At 50.4% G+C, this 17,412-nt stretch overlaps 2 protein-coding genes across 6 annotated transcripts in view; one reads left to right on the top strand and one right to left on the bottom strand.

Moving 5' to 3' along the window:
* The first annotated feature begins 848 nt into the window (after window positions 1–848).
* On the top strand, window positions 849–14,272 carry KIAA1191. 4 transcript variants are annotated; one of them, XM_079771371.1, is made up of 9 exons: window positions 849–1,049; window positions 2,054–2,161; window positions 2,419–2,504; window positions 4,668–4,846; window positions 8,419–8,545; window positions 10,425–10,549; window positions 12,363–12,469; window positions 12,640–12,782; window positions 12,886–14,272. In XM_079771371.1, exons 3-9 carry the CDS (start codon window positions 2,477–2,479, stop codon window positions 13,092–13,094), a joined length of 918 nt encoding a protein of 305 aa, XP_079627497.1. In that variant the 5' UTR covers window positions 849–1,049; window positions 2,054–2,161; window positions 2,419–2,476; the 3' UTR covers window positions 13,095–14,272. The 4 variants fall into 4 exon arrangements, with proteins under 4 accessions (XP_079627497.1, XP_079627499.1, XP_079627500.1 ...); XM_079771373.1 differs by lacking the exon at window positions 2,419–2,504 and adding an exon at window positions 2,313–2,387; XM_079771374.1 differs by lacking the exon at window positions 2,419–2,504.
* Window positions 14,273–14,410: 138 nt separating this feature from the next.
* SIMC1 (SUMO interacting motifs containing 1) overlaps window positions 14,411–17,412 on the bottom strand; it is a 37,306-nt gene continuing 34,304 nt past the window's right edge. For both annotated transcript variants that reach the window (XM_079771369.1, XM_079771370.1), the window contains one exon: window positions 14,411–15,172. In XM_079771369.1, the coding sequence (XP_079627495.1) occupies window positions 14,910–15,172 (263 nt within the window). In that variant the 3' untranslated portion in view covers window positions 14,411–14,909. The remainder of the gene's footprint in view (window positions 15,173–17,412) is intronic.

The following is a 17,412-nucleotide window of genomic DNA, read 5'->3' as shown; positions in this document are numbered from 1 at the left end:
TAAAAATGATGGCAATACTATTTTAAAAGTTCCAAATTAACAAAGTAACACTTTTAACACACACACACACACACCACATTGCTATGCAATTGTGCTATTCACAAGCTACTTTTAGAATTTAGAAAAGACTTTAATGTGTGCTGCAGTCAGGTGAGGTGGCCTGGTAATGACACTCAAGTTTAAAGTTGCCTGGAGAAAGCCGCTCAGTCCTGCCAGTAGACCTGGCAAGTGTCAAATGCTGAAATCTTTTTATTTTATTTTTAATTTGTATTTTATTTTATTGTTGACAGTATTACAGATGTCCCCCAATCCCACCCCCATCCCCTTTTACTCTTCTCCTCCCAGCCCCGGCCCCACCCCAGGCCTTCACCACACCCTTGTCTGTGATCACTGGTTATGCATACCTGTAAATGAATGCTGAAATCTAAACATGAGACCTACTCCCCAGCCAACCACAGCCCTCCAGAGATGAGCCTTGATGGCAAGCTTGGAACGTGGGGTAGAAACATGTTGCTTTATCATGTTTGTAAACCCTATAGGGAAAACCAATTTCTTCCTTCAGGTTGTGACATTGGAGAGGGCATAACTTTCATTAGTGTTTTAAAAGGGAAATGATATTCGGGCCACCTTATCTAGGGGAGGCGGATGGGGTTTGCCCCCTTTTTTTGGTTTTGCTACCGGTATGAACCCTGACTAACCCAGCTCTTGCTGGCAGAGGGTCCCTGCTCATTTCTTTTCTTAGAAGAGCAGCGGGATCCTGGGGGCCTTTCCGACCGTGGACTACATCTCCCAGCATCCCCTGAGCGACTTCCGGACCAAGTCTCGCGTGACTTGAGAGGCTCGGGAGGCTTTATCAAGAAGGCGGCGGCCCAGCCGGCATCTTAGGCTCCCTGGTCGGTTCCCCAGGGTTTTAAGTCGCGATTGACACCACCACGTTCACGCCATGGCTTGGATCCCGACTGCGGCACAACCTCTAGAGAGACGCGGGTCCTCGGAGCCTGTTTAGTCCCGGAGCACGGGCTGTCGGCAGCTCCGCGGCGGCAAAACAGGTATGTAGGTGGGCCGGGCCGGGCCCTCCCTGGGGCTCCATCCTCCGCCGGGCCAGGGGGGCGCGCTCCCGGCCCCTCCCGCAAGGCCCTGGCCCGAGTCTTCCCCTTCCCCTCCCCCAGGCTCTGGGGTCCTGAGTGGGCCTTCTCTCTGACGCTGTTCTGCGCGGGGCCTCGCCTCTGCTTCATCCGGCCGGACTTGGCCGGGACCCCCACCCCCCACCCCGCCCCGCCCTCACCTCTGAAGCCTCCCACCACCCTGCCGTCGGCCGCCCGGCCCTGGCCCTCACCCCCGTAGTCTCTCCCCGCTCGCTGGGTGGGAGAGGGGGTTGAGTCAGACCTGGCCTTCACACCCCGGAGACTTTGTCGTGTGCCCGGTGTCGGCGATGCCGGAGCTCTGCGGGGGTGGGGTCGGGGACGAGGGGGGCGGAAGCGGGTGTATCTGGTCGGAACGCGCCCCAGACCCGGAGGGTGGCGGCACGTTGGTTTCTGCGGTGCTCTTGAATGAAGAACGAACTTGGTTTGCTCTCTGAGCTCCGTCGGGATCGAGGGGCCGTGTAGCAAGTTGAAAAGCAAATAACTCTGCTTCCTCAGGGCTTTGTTTGAACTCCCCGGTAAACTGGGGATGAAACTGCCTGTCCTGCGGATGGGCCACTTATCTGTGACCCAGGACAGATCACTTACCTCCCGATTTTTAGTTTTCTTCTTCTTTAAACTGGGGATACATAATGCCCGCTTTGCGGGATTCCTGCAAGGGTTCAAACACGAGATAAGTGTTGTATAAAAACCCATATAAATATTAGTCGGCGTTAGCAACAAAGAATGAATGTACCCTCTGGGCTACCCAGCCCCTTGCTGTGGGTCAGGTCATCGGAACCCTGAGCCTTAACTTAAACCAAACCAGACTTCTAACCCTTCTGGCCAGGCTGGGGAGCCCCTGAATGTATAGGAGGCTGTTTGGCAGGTGCTGACGGGCTGGCCCAATGCTCTTTGCTTGTTGTTCTTAGACTCTCTGGAACGGATGGACCCTGCCCGAGCGCCTTAGCTAATGCGCAGCAGCTGGACCATGTTCCCCACTAATACCTATCTGGCCGCGTAAACGTCATTTCACTCCGGTAAGGTGACCTTTCCACCGGGCGTAGTGTTTCTGTCCTATCTTAGGTGTTAAGATCAGCCACAGGTGTGGTGAGATCTTTGACGTTATCTTTTTTATTTTCTTGCCTTGGCATGTTGCTCACCCACTGGCTCATTTTATGTGTGTTTCAGCGTTGTAAACAAGCCATAAAACGCTTTGTGTGCCTGTCAAAAGAACAGCGCTGGAGCTATTCTTTGGTGTTCACTGTAAGAAAATGCTTTTTGTTATTTTTATTAGGTGGCAGGGACTCAGCTCTGAAATCTATATAGAAAAAGTACCCGGATCCAGTCTTTCAATGGCTTCGAGACCATCAGAAGTGCCTGGTAAACTGAATTCTTTTTGGTAAAGTCAGTTCTTTTTGGTGAAATCATGTTTTGTCCTCAACGGTGCTAGCCAGAAACCACTTTTTTCTGAACCACATATTGATGGTTACTCTTGGTCGCCAGTATAGTATTTAGATTTAATAGATTGGCATCACTTAAATATTATCTTATTAACTACCCGGCCTGGTAGATAATAACATTATCTTATTAACCAATTAACTATCTGGCTGGGTAGTTAATAAGATAATGAACCCAAAATCTAACTGGAAAGACAATAGTTATTTCATGAGTCGTGGGTCTCTATAAGGCAATCATTTCTGGATTACCGAAGTCATTGGTCCCACCTTGGACTATTTTAGTGGGAGGGGCAGTGATTTTTTAATCAAAATTTGAATCACTCAATTTTAGGTAATCAGTGAAGTATAGATGATAGTGCCTATCTCTCAGGGCTGCGGTGAAGTTTAAACATGAAATATGTGAAGATGTGTCAAAGTTAGTGATGAATATGCATTTAATGCCCAGAAAATGTGGGGGTCTCTGTAGGAATGTTTCTTAGTCAATATTAGCTGACTTTATCATTATTTTTAGGAAGGCTATTGGGATGGCTGTTGGGAGAAGTCTTAAGATGTTTTTGAAATCGCTCCCAAATTAAGAGGAGCAATAGGAATCTTCCCCATGTCTCCCAGCATCGATCCTCTCTAGTTTCGACTTCATCAGCTTGCGTTTCCGTTTGTCTTCCATTGCTCTCGTGATTAGCATAGATTCTGCTGTGACCATCCCAGACCATTGTGCTGCTCTCGTCCTGTGAATGCTTTGGAGTGTGGGGAGCATGGAGTGTTGCATGTAGAGTGAGCACTGGCTTAGGTCTGTGTTCTAGCCCCACCCACACTTGCTAGCTGGGTGTCACTTAAGATCTCTGCCTCAGTTTCCTGAGCTGGAAAATGGGAAGAAGATCTGTTTGATGAGAATGAGGTGAGATGAGGGACGGAAGTGCCTGTTACGGAAGGGCATTAGGTAATTATTATTGGCTTATTTTTATTGAGGTAATTCACATACCATCCAATTCACCCATTTAAAGTGAATAATTTAGTGTTTTGTGTAACTGTGGCCACTGTCTAATTTCAGAACATCTTCATAACCCCAAAAAGAAAACCTCATACCCATGCCCCCCCCCACCACTCTCCAACCCCCACCAGCCCTTGGCAACCACTAATCCTCTGTTTTTAGGGATTTATTGGTAATTATTATTGATATTAATAGCAATAATAATGGTAGCTACTTGGTCCCCTTGCTGTTTAAATGACGTGTCTGCTCGTTTTGGATTTGGTGCCATACAGGCTGATGTTTTGGAGAGAGTATAATTTTAGCAACAGGAAAACGTCACGCTGAAGGCAGGATGTGGACATTAGTTCTGTATGAAACAGAGTGACCTTTGCTCCCTGGTCTGGCAGAGCTGAGAGGCGGTGCCTGTGTCCCAGCGGGGCCTTCCGCCAGTCAGGTCAGGTGAAGGGCAGGACCAGCTGGCAGCGCTTGATGAGCGTAGCGTGGTCGTCAGCAGTTTCTGTGCTGGCAGCTGGCGCTGCTGCTTAGATCACGCAGAGCACTCGGGGCGATGGCGACGCTGGGCAGCACATTTGAGCCATTTCTTGTAACCGTGCTCTTGTTCTCTTTGTGAGGTTGGGAAGGCAGAGGGTTTGCAATCGAGCCCCAGCTGGCTGCCTGCTGTGTGAATTGGAGCAAATCACTTACCTGTAGGCCTTTCCTCGTCTCTAAAATGGGAATAAGAACGTCATAGCCTCAGTCTCGATGAGTTGAGAGCATTGGTGGTGCTGTGGGGGCAGATTCTGTGGCATCAGAACACAAGCTTTGAAATCAGACAGGAGATGACTTTCTGCACTTGGAAGTGTGTGACCTTGCTCAGGTCGTTTAAATTAAGTAAATGGATTAGGGCTGCTGAGTGGGTCAAGAGGAGAGTCCAGGTGCCAGGCTCAAAGGCAGGGATTAGTACTACAGATTGCCTTTCCCGAATGGATTCGCTATTCCAGGCAAGCTTTTCTTCCTGTGTCCCTGAGTGAGTGTTTCAGTTTCCTGCCTACAGGTCAGTTTAAAGCTGTGAGCATGCTCCGTTGCTGAACCCACCCTGACAGGTGTCTCTGTTCTTAGCTCTTGAGCCTAGTGGGCCTCTAGGCAAGATGTCCCTGCCCATCGGGATGTGCCGCCGGGCATTCAGCTATGATGATGCCCTGGAGGACCCTACGCCCATGACTCCTCCTCCATCGGACATGGGCAGCATCCCCTGGAAGCCAGTGATTCCAGAGCGCAAGTATCAGCACCTCGCCAAGGTACCTGACCCTGCCGCCTGCTGCTGGCAGCCAGCCTCTCGTTCTCCTCCCTCAGCTCCGGAAGCCTCCGTGGCTCCGCATCCGCACCCATGCGGTCTGGCTGCCACGGGTCCCTGTATGTGTTTTCTGTGCCTCAGCTGGAGTTGGTGGGCCTGTTTTTCTTTTTAATTCAAACTAGAATGGCCATGTCTTCTCCTACCTGAGCCTCCTGTCCAAACCATCTCATTTGCCGGAGCATTGAAAATGGTAGCTCCATAGTCTGGCTCTGCACGACCCGCTCCTGTCTGCCGCTCCCCCAGTGATCTGACCATGCAAGTCACCCAAGGTTTCTTGCACTTTCCAGGGTATTTGATGCCTAAGTCTTTGCTTCGCTACTCCATTGCCTGGAATGTTTCCATCCCATCCTGTTCTCCCCCCTCTTCTCCCTGCTCCCCCTCTTTAACGCAGACATCTCTTCTGCGAGGACTTTCCTCCTGATAAGACTGTCACCTTGCCACTGTCCCACAGGCCCTGTCACAAGCCCTCCGTTACCACCTCCCGTTAACTCTGCAGGGCAGGAGCTGTGCCAGTTTTGTGCTCTCCCCGGAGTGTCACGCAGAGGACCTGGCATGAGCAGATGCCAGAAAATGTCCATGGAGTGATGGGAACAGCTGGCTCTTTCCTGGACTCGTGCTGTACTTGTTTCTGTCATGCTCTTCCTCCTGCTGCAGATGCCTTTCCCGCTGTAGGAGCTGCCTTCTTCCTCGGGCCTTGCTCCCACTCCCTAACACTACACGCCTCGTCCCACTGCGACCTGCTCTCTCAGCCCCTCTGCAGGCTTCTCACCTGCTCATGGCAGGCGTGTTACTGAAGCCTGTGCTTCCGGCCTGTGGGGACTGCGCTGTCACTTCTGGCTCGGGTCTGTTGCCTGAATAAATGAGGCCTGCCAAGTTCAGATGAGGCCGTTTAATCTACAGCTAGTTTTACTGAACTTGGAGCTGTGTGGCAGCTAAGGGCCTGACAGGAAGTACATAGTGAGCATCCGCCTACATAATAAAAGGCTGATATGCAAATAGACCGAAAGGTGGAACAACTGCTATGATGTGCGCTGACCACCAGGGGGCATGTGCAAAGCATGGTGGGCGTTGGCTGCAGCCCGATGGTGGGGCAGGTGATGGGGGGCACCAGACCAAGGTGGGGCACTGGTCGCTGTCATCAGGGCGAGCTTCTGGTGGTTACTGAAAATTCTTTAGTCCCGCGCGCCGAGGTCCCACCAGTCGCTTGCACCTGCTGCCGGTGCCAGCCCTGCTCTCACCTGCTGCTGGTGCCCGGCGTGGCCCCGATTGCTCGGCGCCGTCAGCGGGTGAAAACTGCAGCTGCCAGCCCCAATCGCCCCTCAGAACTTCTCTTCCTCCCCCTGCTCCTGAAGGGCGATCGGGACTGGTAACCACCTCTCACACCCGCTGCCAGTGACAGCCCCGCTCACACCCACTGCCAGTGCCGGAGCCACTGCTCACACCCACTGCCGGTGCCTGGCGCCAGTCCCGATCGCTCAGCACCATCAGCGGGTGCAAGAGGTGGCTGCCAGCCCTGATTACCCCTGAGGGCTTTTCCACCTCCCCCTGCTCCTAAGGGGCGATTGGGGTAGCAGCTGCCACCCACAGCCACTGCTGGCCCCAATAGCTCCACGCCTTCAGCGGGTGTGAGCGGGGCCAGCGCTGTTAGCGTGTGGGAGCGGCAGTGGCGGGAGCGGGGCTGCAGGCAGCTGGGAGTGGGGGTTGGAGGGGCTGGGCAGGAGCGGGGAGGATGGGCCGAGCACCACCCCCATGCCCACCACAGCCTCGAAGCCCACAGTTCCTTTCAAGGTGCACAAATTCGTGCACTGGGCCCCTAGTTTACTATAACAGGCCTGGGTGTGAATCCTGTAATGTTCTATATATTAGCAATGACCTTGGGCACAGAGCCTCACGCCTGAGTGTCTCCACTTGAGAGATAGGAATGCTTTTGCCATGGAGGTGTGGTGGGTTAAATAAAAGAAGATTGAAAGATTTGACACACATTAGGTGTGCAGGGGACACTCTGACTCCTGGCTCCCAGCCTAACTTTGACTCGGTAGAGCTGTATTTGATGCCTTTCTAATGGGTCCTCCTCACCCCTTCCCTTAAGCTCTCAGAACAGGGAGCTCCTTTCATCCAAAGCTTCCCGGCAGCTCTGGGGGAACTTCCCTGTCCGTTATGCACCGAGGTCTGACCCAGTTAGCTGCTAGGAGTAAACGACTGTAGAAAGGACTGGCAGTCCTGGTGCGAAGGACCCTGGCCGCCTGCCTGCAGTGCCAGAGCAGTGGCCTCCAGGGACGGGCCTCGGCCAGTGCCTCCAAGGTGGCACACCCTCCCGTTTGTAAAGGCTGCTGCTTGCCAAGGCAGAGATGGGCTTCCCACTCGCTGTGGTGCCCAGCTGGGACAGCTGCAGTTTGGAGCAGCTGCTCCTACAGGGAAGCTCAGCGGGACTCGGCACACGCATTCTTTCATTCCTGGACTGTCCCGCATCTTCCAAGTAAGGAAGAGAGGATCCAGTGAGGTCACAGCTGAAAATTACAATCCCCGTTTTGTAACAAGGACACAGCTTTTCATTCTTCTCCCCTCCTTTCCGCTTTCTTAGTTCCTTTAGGGAAGCAGAGAACAAAGCATAAACCCAATTTTCTCCTCCCTGCTCGTCCTGAGCATGGCATCGGGTTGGAGTGACAGAAGGTGGTGAGCTCTTGGCTCTCACATTAAAGACTTGGGAGCTACATAGAGTTTTTTGGTCTGTTTTATTTATTTTTTTAAATATATATTTATTGATTTCAGCAAGGAAGGGAAAGGGAGAGAGAGATAGAAATATCAATGATAAGGGAGAATCATTGATCGGCTGCCTCCTGCACATCCCCTATTGGGGATCGAGCCTGCAACCTGGGCATATGCCCTGACCAGGAATCGAACCCATGACTTCCTGGTTCATAGGTTGATGCTCAACCACTAAGCCACACTGGCCTGTTTTGTTTGTTTTAAAAGACCATTCCTTGAACTGTTAGAGCCACAGTCCTGATATCGTGGTCTTGGGAACCAGCAGCATCCACATCACTTGGGCATTTGTTAGAAACATGAGTTCTTGGGCCCCACCCCAGGCCTACTGTGGGGTGGGGCCCAGCGATCTGTTTAACAAGCCATGCAGGGAATCCTGATGCTCTGAGGTCTGACAACACTGAGTGAATGCAGCGATGAGTTAAGCCAAAGCCAGCGTAGTGCCTGGTACCTGGTCAGTGAGCAGTAGTGGGTCCTGCTAGCTTATTGGACAGACACGGGCTGGGAAGTAGGAGACCTCAGCTTCACATTCTGGCTTTCCCACTTTTATAAATTCAAGCTATTTATGTGTCTTTATCTCTTGTCACTATGGATGATATTTATCTAATCGGGAGGAGACAAAACAAACCCTCCCTTCAAAGATTTCCTTACATATCAGATTCAAGGTGCTTCAGTGACTTCTTCCCCAAAGGGGAAACGTGTAGGTGTGACCCGCCTGCTCTGCTCAAGTGCCTCCTTACCTCTCTTGCACAGGTGGAGGAAGGAGAGGCCAGTGTCTCCTCCCCTGCCATGACCCTGTCATCGGCCACTGACAATACGGACAAGGTCCCAGTGGTGAAGGCTAAAGCCACCCGTGTCATCATGAGTTCTCTGATCACAAGTAAGCACTCTGCACCCTCAGAATAGAGTGGAAGAGGGTTGGGAAGAGGAAGAGTGTACGGGGTTCTGCAGACACACTGGCCTTAGCCTGTCCTGACTGCCTGGCAGGTGCCAGCTCACCAGTGAAGCTCCACTGAGGTGAAGATTTGCCAAATACTAGGCATCCGTTGGTGTAGGTGTATTCCTGCTGCTCTGCTGCTACAGACTATCTCCTGAACGAAGTGGGGAGTCTGGCTGGCAGGTGGAGGAGGGTTCCACCTGTCTTGTATTTCTTTCTTTCTTTCTTTCTTTTTAATTAAGTGGTTCAGAGATGTTCCCCTTTCTGGACCTTGAGGCAAGTTTGTTGCCTCAGCTTCTTTATTTTGAAGGATGTGTGCTTTGTGGTCCTAATGAGCCTGGCAACAGGGAGCTTGCATTTTTTTTTTTTTAACTTTGGTTCTGCTGTGGGGAGTTCACAATTAATCATTAGGTACACAGTGCTGCTTGTCAGCAGCAGCAGCCTCTGCCAGGGACAGGGCGCACGGAGGTTCTGGCTGGCTCGGTTGTGACGTCTGAAGTCCTCGTTTCTCCGCTCGGGGAGGCAGCACTTATCCGTGCAGCTACTCGGAGAACTCGCCCGAGAACCAAAAGTCCAACCTGCCCTTGGGCGTCCTCATTCCCATGGAAACACGCCATTTGGATCAGCAGCCACTGCTGGTACTTGGCGAGCTGGAGTGTTCTGGCGGTGCTAGGAGGAGGCTCGGGCCTTCTCCCAGCAGTGCGGCTTCTCTCTGGGCGGTGCACTCCCCAGCAGCACAGAGCGTCCCAGCTCCCCACAGTGCCGCTGTCAGGCTACTCGGCTGATGCACCCCACGGTGTGCGTACCTTTACGTGATTGCAGATGTAGTCATACCTTCCTTTCAGCTAACGCTGCCAGGAACTCCTTTGGATGTTGCTATAGTCTTACATTGTTAAAAATATAGCTGCATTCAAAAGGCGGGTGCTGTGATGCAGTAAATCCTTTCCCACCTTTTACATTTTCAGGTAACCACCTGGTAAGACAGTGAAACATCTTTATACATTGAGGTTTTTTCCTGTGCTTCTATTCCTGATAGAAATAAAATGGTTCCTTCGAAGGGGAATGACCGAGTCCTAAAGGACTCTGGGCTCTGGACTTTGGGTCCACAGCTGCCACATTCCTGTGCGTGGGCCGTATCAGGTCGTATCCAGAGAAAGTAAAAAATTCAGCTGTCATTCACTCCACGGTATATCTGATTTATTTATTTATATATTTTAGAGAAATGTATGACTCCATTTGAGCCAAACTGCCAACATACGCCAGGAAGCAGGACCTCAGAGGCTCCCATGACTGACTGGCTGCTTACAATAGAAGCAGATCACATGGGTCTGTGCTGGGCCAGCACCGTGAGGGGCACTCTGACACGAGAAACGCTGGCTCGGCAGACCTTGACTGGTTCAAGGCACGTCCTCTGGTTTGAACTGAATTGGTACCTTGGTGCCATCTAGGCAAAATGTGGCCCGTTTCTCTTCGGTGAAGGTCCTTGTGGGTCAAGCGGGTGGTGAGCTCTTAGGAAATGGTTGTGGGGATGCCAGCTGGCTTCTCCGTGCTGCCTTTCTAAACACAAAGGGTGTCACAGTGTGGGAACAGCAGGAAGTGGGGAGTTTCCCTGGAGGTTCTGTTCTTTCTCTTGGTGTGAGGGAAGGCTCCCTCTGGTTCTCGAACCTTCGTGTGGGGTTCGGAATCCTGCTGGTCTGGGGAAACCTCCTCGGGCGGCCCGTGTGGCCCTTGCTTCTGGGGAGAAGAGCAGGTGTCTGTGCTCTCTGCCCCCGTCTGTGATGGGAGAGCGGGTGGGCATGACTGTCGTCTCCTCTGTCCCCAGAACAGACCCAGGAGAGCATCCAGCGCTTTGAGCAGCAGGCAGGGCTGAGAGATGCTGGCTACACCCCTCACAAGGGCCTTACCACCGAGGAGACCAAGTACCTCCGAGTGGCAGAGGCACTCCACGTAAGCGCGTTTGACAAAGCTTGTTTTGTTGTTAGACAGAAGCGACCCCGCCGTCACTCACAGCTCGAGGCGTGGCTGTGGGTTAGAGTGACCGGCTCAGCTCGGTGGGGCTTGGGGCAGCGATGCAGAGGGAAGAGGGGAGGAGGGGAGAGCTGTGAGCCCGCCTGTGGTGGCACGTGGAGCCGTAAGGTCCGAGCCCTTACCCCGGAAGGTGCTGCTGATCGCCTATGAAGTGGGGGTGTCTGGTCAGGAGGGTGAGAGGAGCCTCTGTGCTCACGCGTGTGGGGTGCGTGAGCGCGTCGGGAACAGTACAGCCAGGTGGGTCACTTCCTGTACCAGAGCGATGGACGCTGAGGGGAGAGGAGCGTCGGCAACATCACCAGGCACGGCACTCGCTGGACAGAACGGATGCTCTGTGTTTAAAAATTAAAAGCAAATGCAAATTGGGATGTTTCTGCTCTTCGTTTCTAAAACTGGAACGAAGACTAGTTTTTGGTAAGGCTAATGATGACCAAATAGCTGTATGAATGAAATAATTTCAGATGACTTGAGTTCAGGGAACACCGCTCTGTACTGAACGGTGCTTTATGATTTCTGAGCACTCGCATCCACTTGGTCTTCGGGTTAATCCTTTGAGGTAGACACTGTTCTCCATGTTCTGTGAATAAAGAGACTGGCGTCCAAGGTCATGTATTTAACCCCTCACAGCACCTAAGCTCAGGTCTCCGATGCCCTGTGTCTTGTTGGTGTTCCCCCATATTCCAAAGTTGTCTGAGACCCTGGCTCCTGCAGGGCTCAGAGGAGGACCATGCCCACAGTATGTAGAAGGAAGCGTGAGGTGCAGCCCGGGGCCTGTGGGAGGGATAGAAGACCTTGTGGACTGGCGCATTTCGTAATGAGCATCCCAGATGTTTGCACGCTGGGTATAAACCACTGCTGTGGGGGATCAGAGTTGGGTTGGCCAGTGTAAGCTGTCAGACAAAACAGATGCTTCCGGAGAGGGCCACGTGGGTCTCTGATCTGGAGAACTTTCCAGGATCCACGTCTGAGTTCCAGTTGAGCAGTTCACCCTGCATAATGGTAGAGTTGACTTTGGGCCATTTTCTGCATCTGGGCCACGGCAGTAGAACATGAGGCCAGCTGGAGTGCCGCCTGCGTCAGTTGCCGTGGAGTTTGAGGAAATTCAGGCAGGGTCACTTGTTTGGATGTGGTTGGGGCTCGGCATTGGCACACTAGACGTGGAGCACAGAGGCAGTCAGGGAGCCTCGACCTGAAGAACTGGGAAGTAGATTCTCCCTCCCCCGCAGCCGCTCGTCTGTACGTTAGAGGTATGTTTACAATGTGGAAGGAACCCGGGTGGCTGGCTACGGGAGGGAAAGGTTCAGATGGGCAGGCTCACAGAGGAAGCAGGCAGCTGGCGGAGTAGCATGCCCGAGTCGGAGTCGTGGCCTCGAGAGCCCGGCGTGGCGGGTTGTCCGTGGCAGGAGAGGCGATAAGGGAAGAGTTCAAGGCCATACTTCGAAGGCACAGAAGGCCTGCAGCTTGAGTTCTTGCACTTATTGGCTGGATGAGGTGGGAAAATTAAAAGCTCTAATGTGGTATTTAGTGCAGAAATGTTTAAGATGTGTTGTAGAATTAGTCATTTTTTTAAAAGATGGATTTCTATCTAGTATGACAAAATCGAAGGAATAATCTGTTCTAGAATCCACAATTATTCCGCCTGTTAACGTTTCCCTTTTGCCTGAAGTTGGTGTGGACCAGGATGTTTATACCCACACTTGGCTCAAGTCTGTCTTCTTACCCGTCTGAACAGAAACTAAAACTACAGAGCGGAGAGACTGCGAGGGAAGAGAAGCAGCCGGCCTCCGCCCAGTCCACCCCCAGCAGCACCCCCCACTCTTCGCCTAAGCAGAAGCCGAGGTGAGGCCTGCCTGTGACCCTTCCGAGCAGCGGTGCGTGTGCGGACGTGGGGCCGAAGCCTGTGGTTGCTGAGAGAAGGGGGAGCTGACAGTTGCTAGGCTTTTTGTGGGAGACCCTTCTAGAGGGCGAGGAGGAGGATCGATTAGGCTGTTTTATTCCTTCTTTGCCAGAGGCTGGTTCTCTTCTGGCTCGTCCACAGCCTTACCTGGCCCACATTTTAGCACCATGGATTCCGGCAGCGGGGATAAAGACAGGAACTCGGCAGATAAATGGAGCCTCTTTGGACCAAGATCCATCCAGAAGTCTGATTCGGGTAAGCGAGCTCCCTCGGAAGAGAACGCAGCGGGAGGCCTTGTACCGTGTGCGGCGGAGCTGCCGACTGCTCTGACACGGTTTGCTCTGGTTTCCTCCCGCAGGAGGCTTTGCCACCCAGCCCTACCGGGGAGCCCAGAAGCCCTCGCCAATGGAAGTGATGCGCATGCAGGCCTCCCGCATGGCCGAAGACCCAGCAGCCTTCAAGCCGCCCAGGATGGACCTCCCAGTGATGGAGGGGAAGAAGCCACCGCCTCGGACCCATAATCTCAAACCCCGGGACTTGAATGTGCTCACACCCACCGGCTTCTAGAGCGTTCTCTTCCAATGACTGAATAGAGTGTCTTGCACCCACTTCCTTATTACCCTGGCTCTGACATAGGAATGGTTTGGTTTTCTTTTGTTGTTATTTTAAACTTTAACCTGAGGCTAGAACTGGAGACATAATTGGTTTTTGAGAAACGTTAGTGCAAAGCCTGTCCTTGTGTGGAAGAAGCCGTTGTGCATTGCTTTAATTTAAAGTTAGACTAAATACTCTCAGCGGTGATGTATGGGGGCCTGAGCACCTATTTTTGCATTATTTAGCCTAGACAAGAACTTGATCATTGCTTTCGAGGTAGATAATGCTTACGTTGTCCCCAAACCAAGACTTCTTGATTCCTTTAAAGACCAGGGTCAGCGGGGGCATGGGTAAGTCGGGGAGTAGGGATGCTCACTGACTAGTCTCTGGCCCTCTTGACGGCTGGAGCTGTGTGCTCCATCCTGGCGTGGGGACCTACGATCCGTTTGGGATCTGAGCACGAAGAAAAGCCAGGCTTGGCAGGGACCCTTCTCCTGCGTGGAGACGGAGCCCTCGCTGTAGCTGTCGGGCAGCGCCAGGTCTCACTAGGATGCCTCCCGGCAGCTCTGGGCAGGGCTTCTCTTCCCCTGTCAACAAACACAAGTCTCGCATATCCTCTGCTGCACTTTAAAGTGAGATGAAGTTAACTCCAATTTGGTAGAAAAGTTTCTAAGGGAGAAAAGTCAGCCTACTGCTTTGGTATAGATTAATGGATGTTAAAGTTTTTAAAAATAAAATGGTGGTAACTAGATCTAGATTCTAGTCCAGACATTCACGTGAAACAGGTGTCACCAGGACCTGCAACTTTTTCTAAGAGCCACATGGAAGGATGAAAAAAGGTTCTACACGCAACCATTGCCCTCAGTGAGCCTCAGGCCTGTGTAAGCACAGAGCTTACGGGGACAGGACCCAGGGAAAGCACCTGTTCGTTCTCCTCCCCGCGGGCGTGCTCGGTCCTTGTCCTGAGCGCCGGCTCAGACCCCTGCTGTGCTTGCTGTGGAGGGGTCGTGTCCGCATAGGGAGCTGGGCTGAGCCTTCCACAGAGAGGCCCTGGCATCTCAGAGGATGAGAACAATTAATTTATTGTGTCTTCTGTTAAGCTCGTATCTCTTACTTGTTTTGACAATAAAATTCCTTACTACTTTCTCAAATGTCCTGTTAAGAGTGGTTATTGCATTCTGCTTACTCACAGTCATGGTAAGCAGGTAAACTTGGTATTTTGAAAAACCATTGCCTTTTTATTGTATCCTTTTAACATTTTTTTTGTTAACACTCATCCTCTTATTTCTAACTTTCCATCATTTCCCCGTTACATTATATCTTAATAGATTTGCCACAAAATCAAATTCATAGGCAATATAACAGGTCTAATATTGATGTTTGTGTTCCATTGGGGAGAAACGAATGTGTCTTTCTCTTTCAGAACAGGTCATCAGTACCTTGAGGAACATTTGATGTCTAGGATTTGTTCAGAGGATTTTTTTCATATCCTGAATGGAAATGTTAAACATGTAAGTGCATATAGTACCTGTTTCAAAAAGTATAGATAAATAATTTATCAAAAAATATATACACCTTGTATATTTAAGCCATATTTGAGAATAGGCTCGGATAGGATTATTTTAAAAAAGGTATTTACTAAAGAGTTAGAAAGTTACTATAACCTACAGATAAATAAGATAGGTTTGGTCCTGTAAGACTTTAACTACTTTCCATACTTTGAGAACTTGCAAGTAGTTGGCGATACAGTTCAAGAGGTATTCTTGGTGCTCAGTGCATGGCCGGACCTCAGGGGCTGCTCCAGTGCTTGGGGGAGGGCTCTGCGTCGGGGTTCAAGTCCGCAGCATAGAAGAGCAGGAGCTTCAACAAGTGCACTTTGTCTTGGAGCTGGGGGACCAGGGGCTCTCCCAGCATCTGGACCAGGCGGCTGCGGAAGGCCTCGATCTGCTTCTCCACGTCCACCACTGTGATGTCATCGCCTTGCTGGGGCTTGGGCTTAATCCTTTTGATTATTAAGTCTTTTCGATCGATCACCGAACTCCGTAAATGCTCTGCAAGAGGGAACAAGTCAGTTGAAATGAACTGCTTTTATTCCTTTATGGTTTAAGACACTGAAGTCCAGTTGTAGTAGGCAGGGTCTGGGCAAAGACGTGTCGACTAGTTACTGGGACACAAGTCAAAGGCCAAGTGGGTACTGGTAACTCTTTCCAAAAGGTCCATTGTTCTTGGTCTCGCTGGTCCTCAAGTTTTTCATATTTTAAACAAATTCTATTTTAATTTTCCCTTGTTGGTTTAAACAATGAAATTATTTAAGATTAATATAACCACTTGAAAAATATTCAAGTGAATTTTGAGTATCTTCAGGAAGATTTTTCCTAAGTATGAAAGAATTGCAAAGAAATACTGAACTTGTCTTTAGTAAGTTTATTGTGGTATTGGTTTATTACGGTAACTCTGTTTACGTGAAACCATTTCCTCTGCATTGTAGGGTAGGCCAAATGAGTAAATACGTTTGTGCTCAGAAACTGGGGTGTGGGTGTTGTTGCTTTTGGCCAGAGGATGAGTTCAGCGGACAGGCCAGCATCCATGTCTTGTGGGGCTGCTCTGCCTCTGGAAAGGTTTGTAAAAGGTGAAGGTTCGGGATAGACTTCTCCCCAAGGTCAAGGGTCTATACAAAAGTAATTGAATCATGTATAGGGAGTTTAGAAAAGGGCTGGAAGTTCCTTAGACTCTCGCTTTCTGATTTCACTTAGCGATTTCACAGAAAAGTAAATTCCTTCCAGTGTTTTCCCTGCACAGACTTTGGCAACGGCCCCGAGTTTGAGCTCTGCCTTTACTTTTTTCTCTGTCTTTGTGTTCCCATCTGTAAAAGGTCAATGACTTTGCAAGGTCATTGGATGATATAAGCTAGTGTATGTGAATTTGCTTGTCTTGCTTCCTCTCTCCATGTTAAGAGGCTTTTCAACCTCTTCCCTTCCTCCCCCACCTTTGACAACAGGCTGAGCTCCAAATGTCCTCAGACCGTGTGAAGAGGCAGAGATGACTAGGGAGCCCTCACTGACCAGGACACTGACCATTTCAGGGTGCCATTCAGGGTAGGACACTGTTTCAAACTGAGAGGATGTCAACGATAAAGGAGCATTGCATCACAGCCCATTTATTCAATACGGGGTGGGAAAAAGTAGGCTTACATTTGTGAGTACCTGGAAGTTTATATTTGTATTATTTATTAATTATTGTATTCTTTATTTGTATTACAACTGTAAGCCTACTTTTGCCATCCCTGTATGCTGATCTGAGGCCTCCTTTTCCCTTACTTGAAGCATAAGAATATTCTATAATTAAATCAGAATCCATGTCTATGTTAAGTCACTATTGCCCATGACACAGGTCTATTTCCTGGGAAGCAAAACAGAAATGAACAAGATGTTTTAAAGGTGAACTTTAAACAAGAACAAACTGCTTTAATATTAAACTTTCTGCTAGATCTCCAAAAGAAATAGTTACATAAAGCTCAGTGAGGCCAAGTACCCATGGAATTTGCCTTTGGGGTTTGTTCTGAGTAGGACAGGTGCCGTTCTTTGAGTGTTAAAAATGCCCCAGCTACGCAAGCATATGCTGTGGCCTTGACGATGCACTCTGTTTAGTTACAAGAACTTGAAAGAGAGAAGACCCTTGTAGCTTACCCCTGGTTAGGCAAACAGGCAGACCAAGGTCCACGCACAATGCCTGAGCCATGCCTACTTAGTCCTCACACCCACTTGCAAGCAGCATTGGTAGGTTAAAGATTACCAACCCCATTCTGCAGAAGGAGAAACAGGTCTAGAGACCAAGTTAGCTGCACAGCGCAGAGTAAGTGCTGGGGTTGGATTTAAACCCTGCTCTTCTGTCTTAAATCCAGAGCCTTTTTTTTTTTTTCTGTCTCTACAACATCCACCTCAGTTCTAGGACTTTCTTACCTTCCCAAGTACCTCTACTGAGCTAAAATCAACCTCAACAGGATCATGCAGATAAATTTTACATACACGCTTTTCCTATTGTTTGAGAATAAGATACTGCCCTTCTTTCTATCCCTCAATACTTCAGTATAGATCTCCTAAGATCAAGAACATTTACTTTTGCCCTGACCGGTTTGACTCAGTGGATAGAGTGTTGGCCTGCAGACTGAAAGGTCCCAGGTTCGATTCCAGTCAAGGGCATGTACTTGGTTGCGGGTACATCCCCAGTAGGGGGTGTGCAGAAGGCAACTTCTCTCTCGTCGATGTTTCTAACTCTATCCTTCTCCCTTCCT

The sequence above is a fragment of the Cnephaeus nilssonii genome (assembly GCF_951640355.1).
Source record: "Cnephaeus nilssonii genome assembly, chromosome: 5".
Classification (NCBI taxonomy): Eukaryota; Metazoa; Chordata; class Mammalia; order Chiroptera; family Vespertilionidae; genus Cnephaeus; species Cnephaeus nilssonii.
The sequence above is the reverse complement of the archived record's forward strand: the minus strand, read 5'-3'. Positions and strand labels throughout refer to the sequence as shown.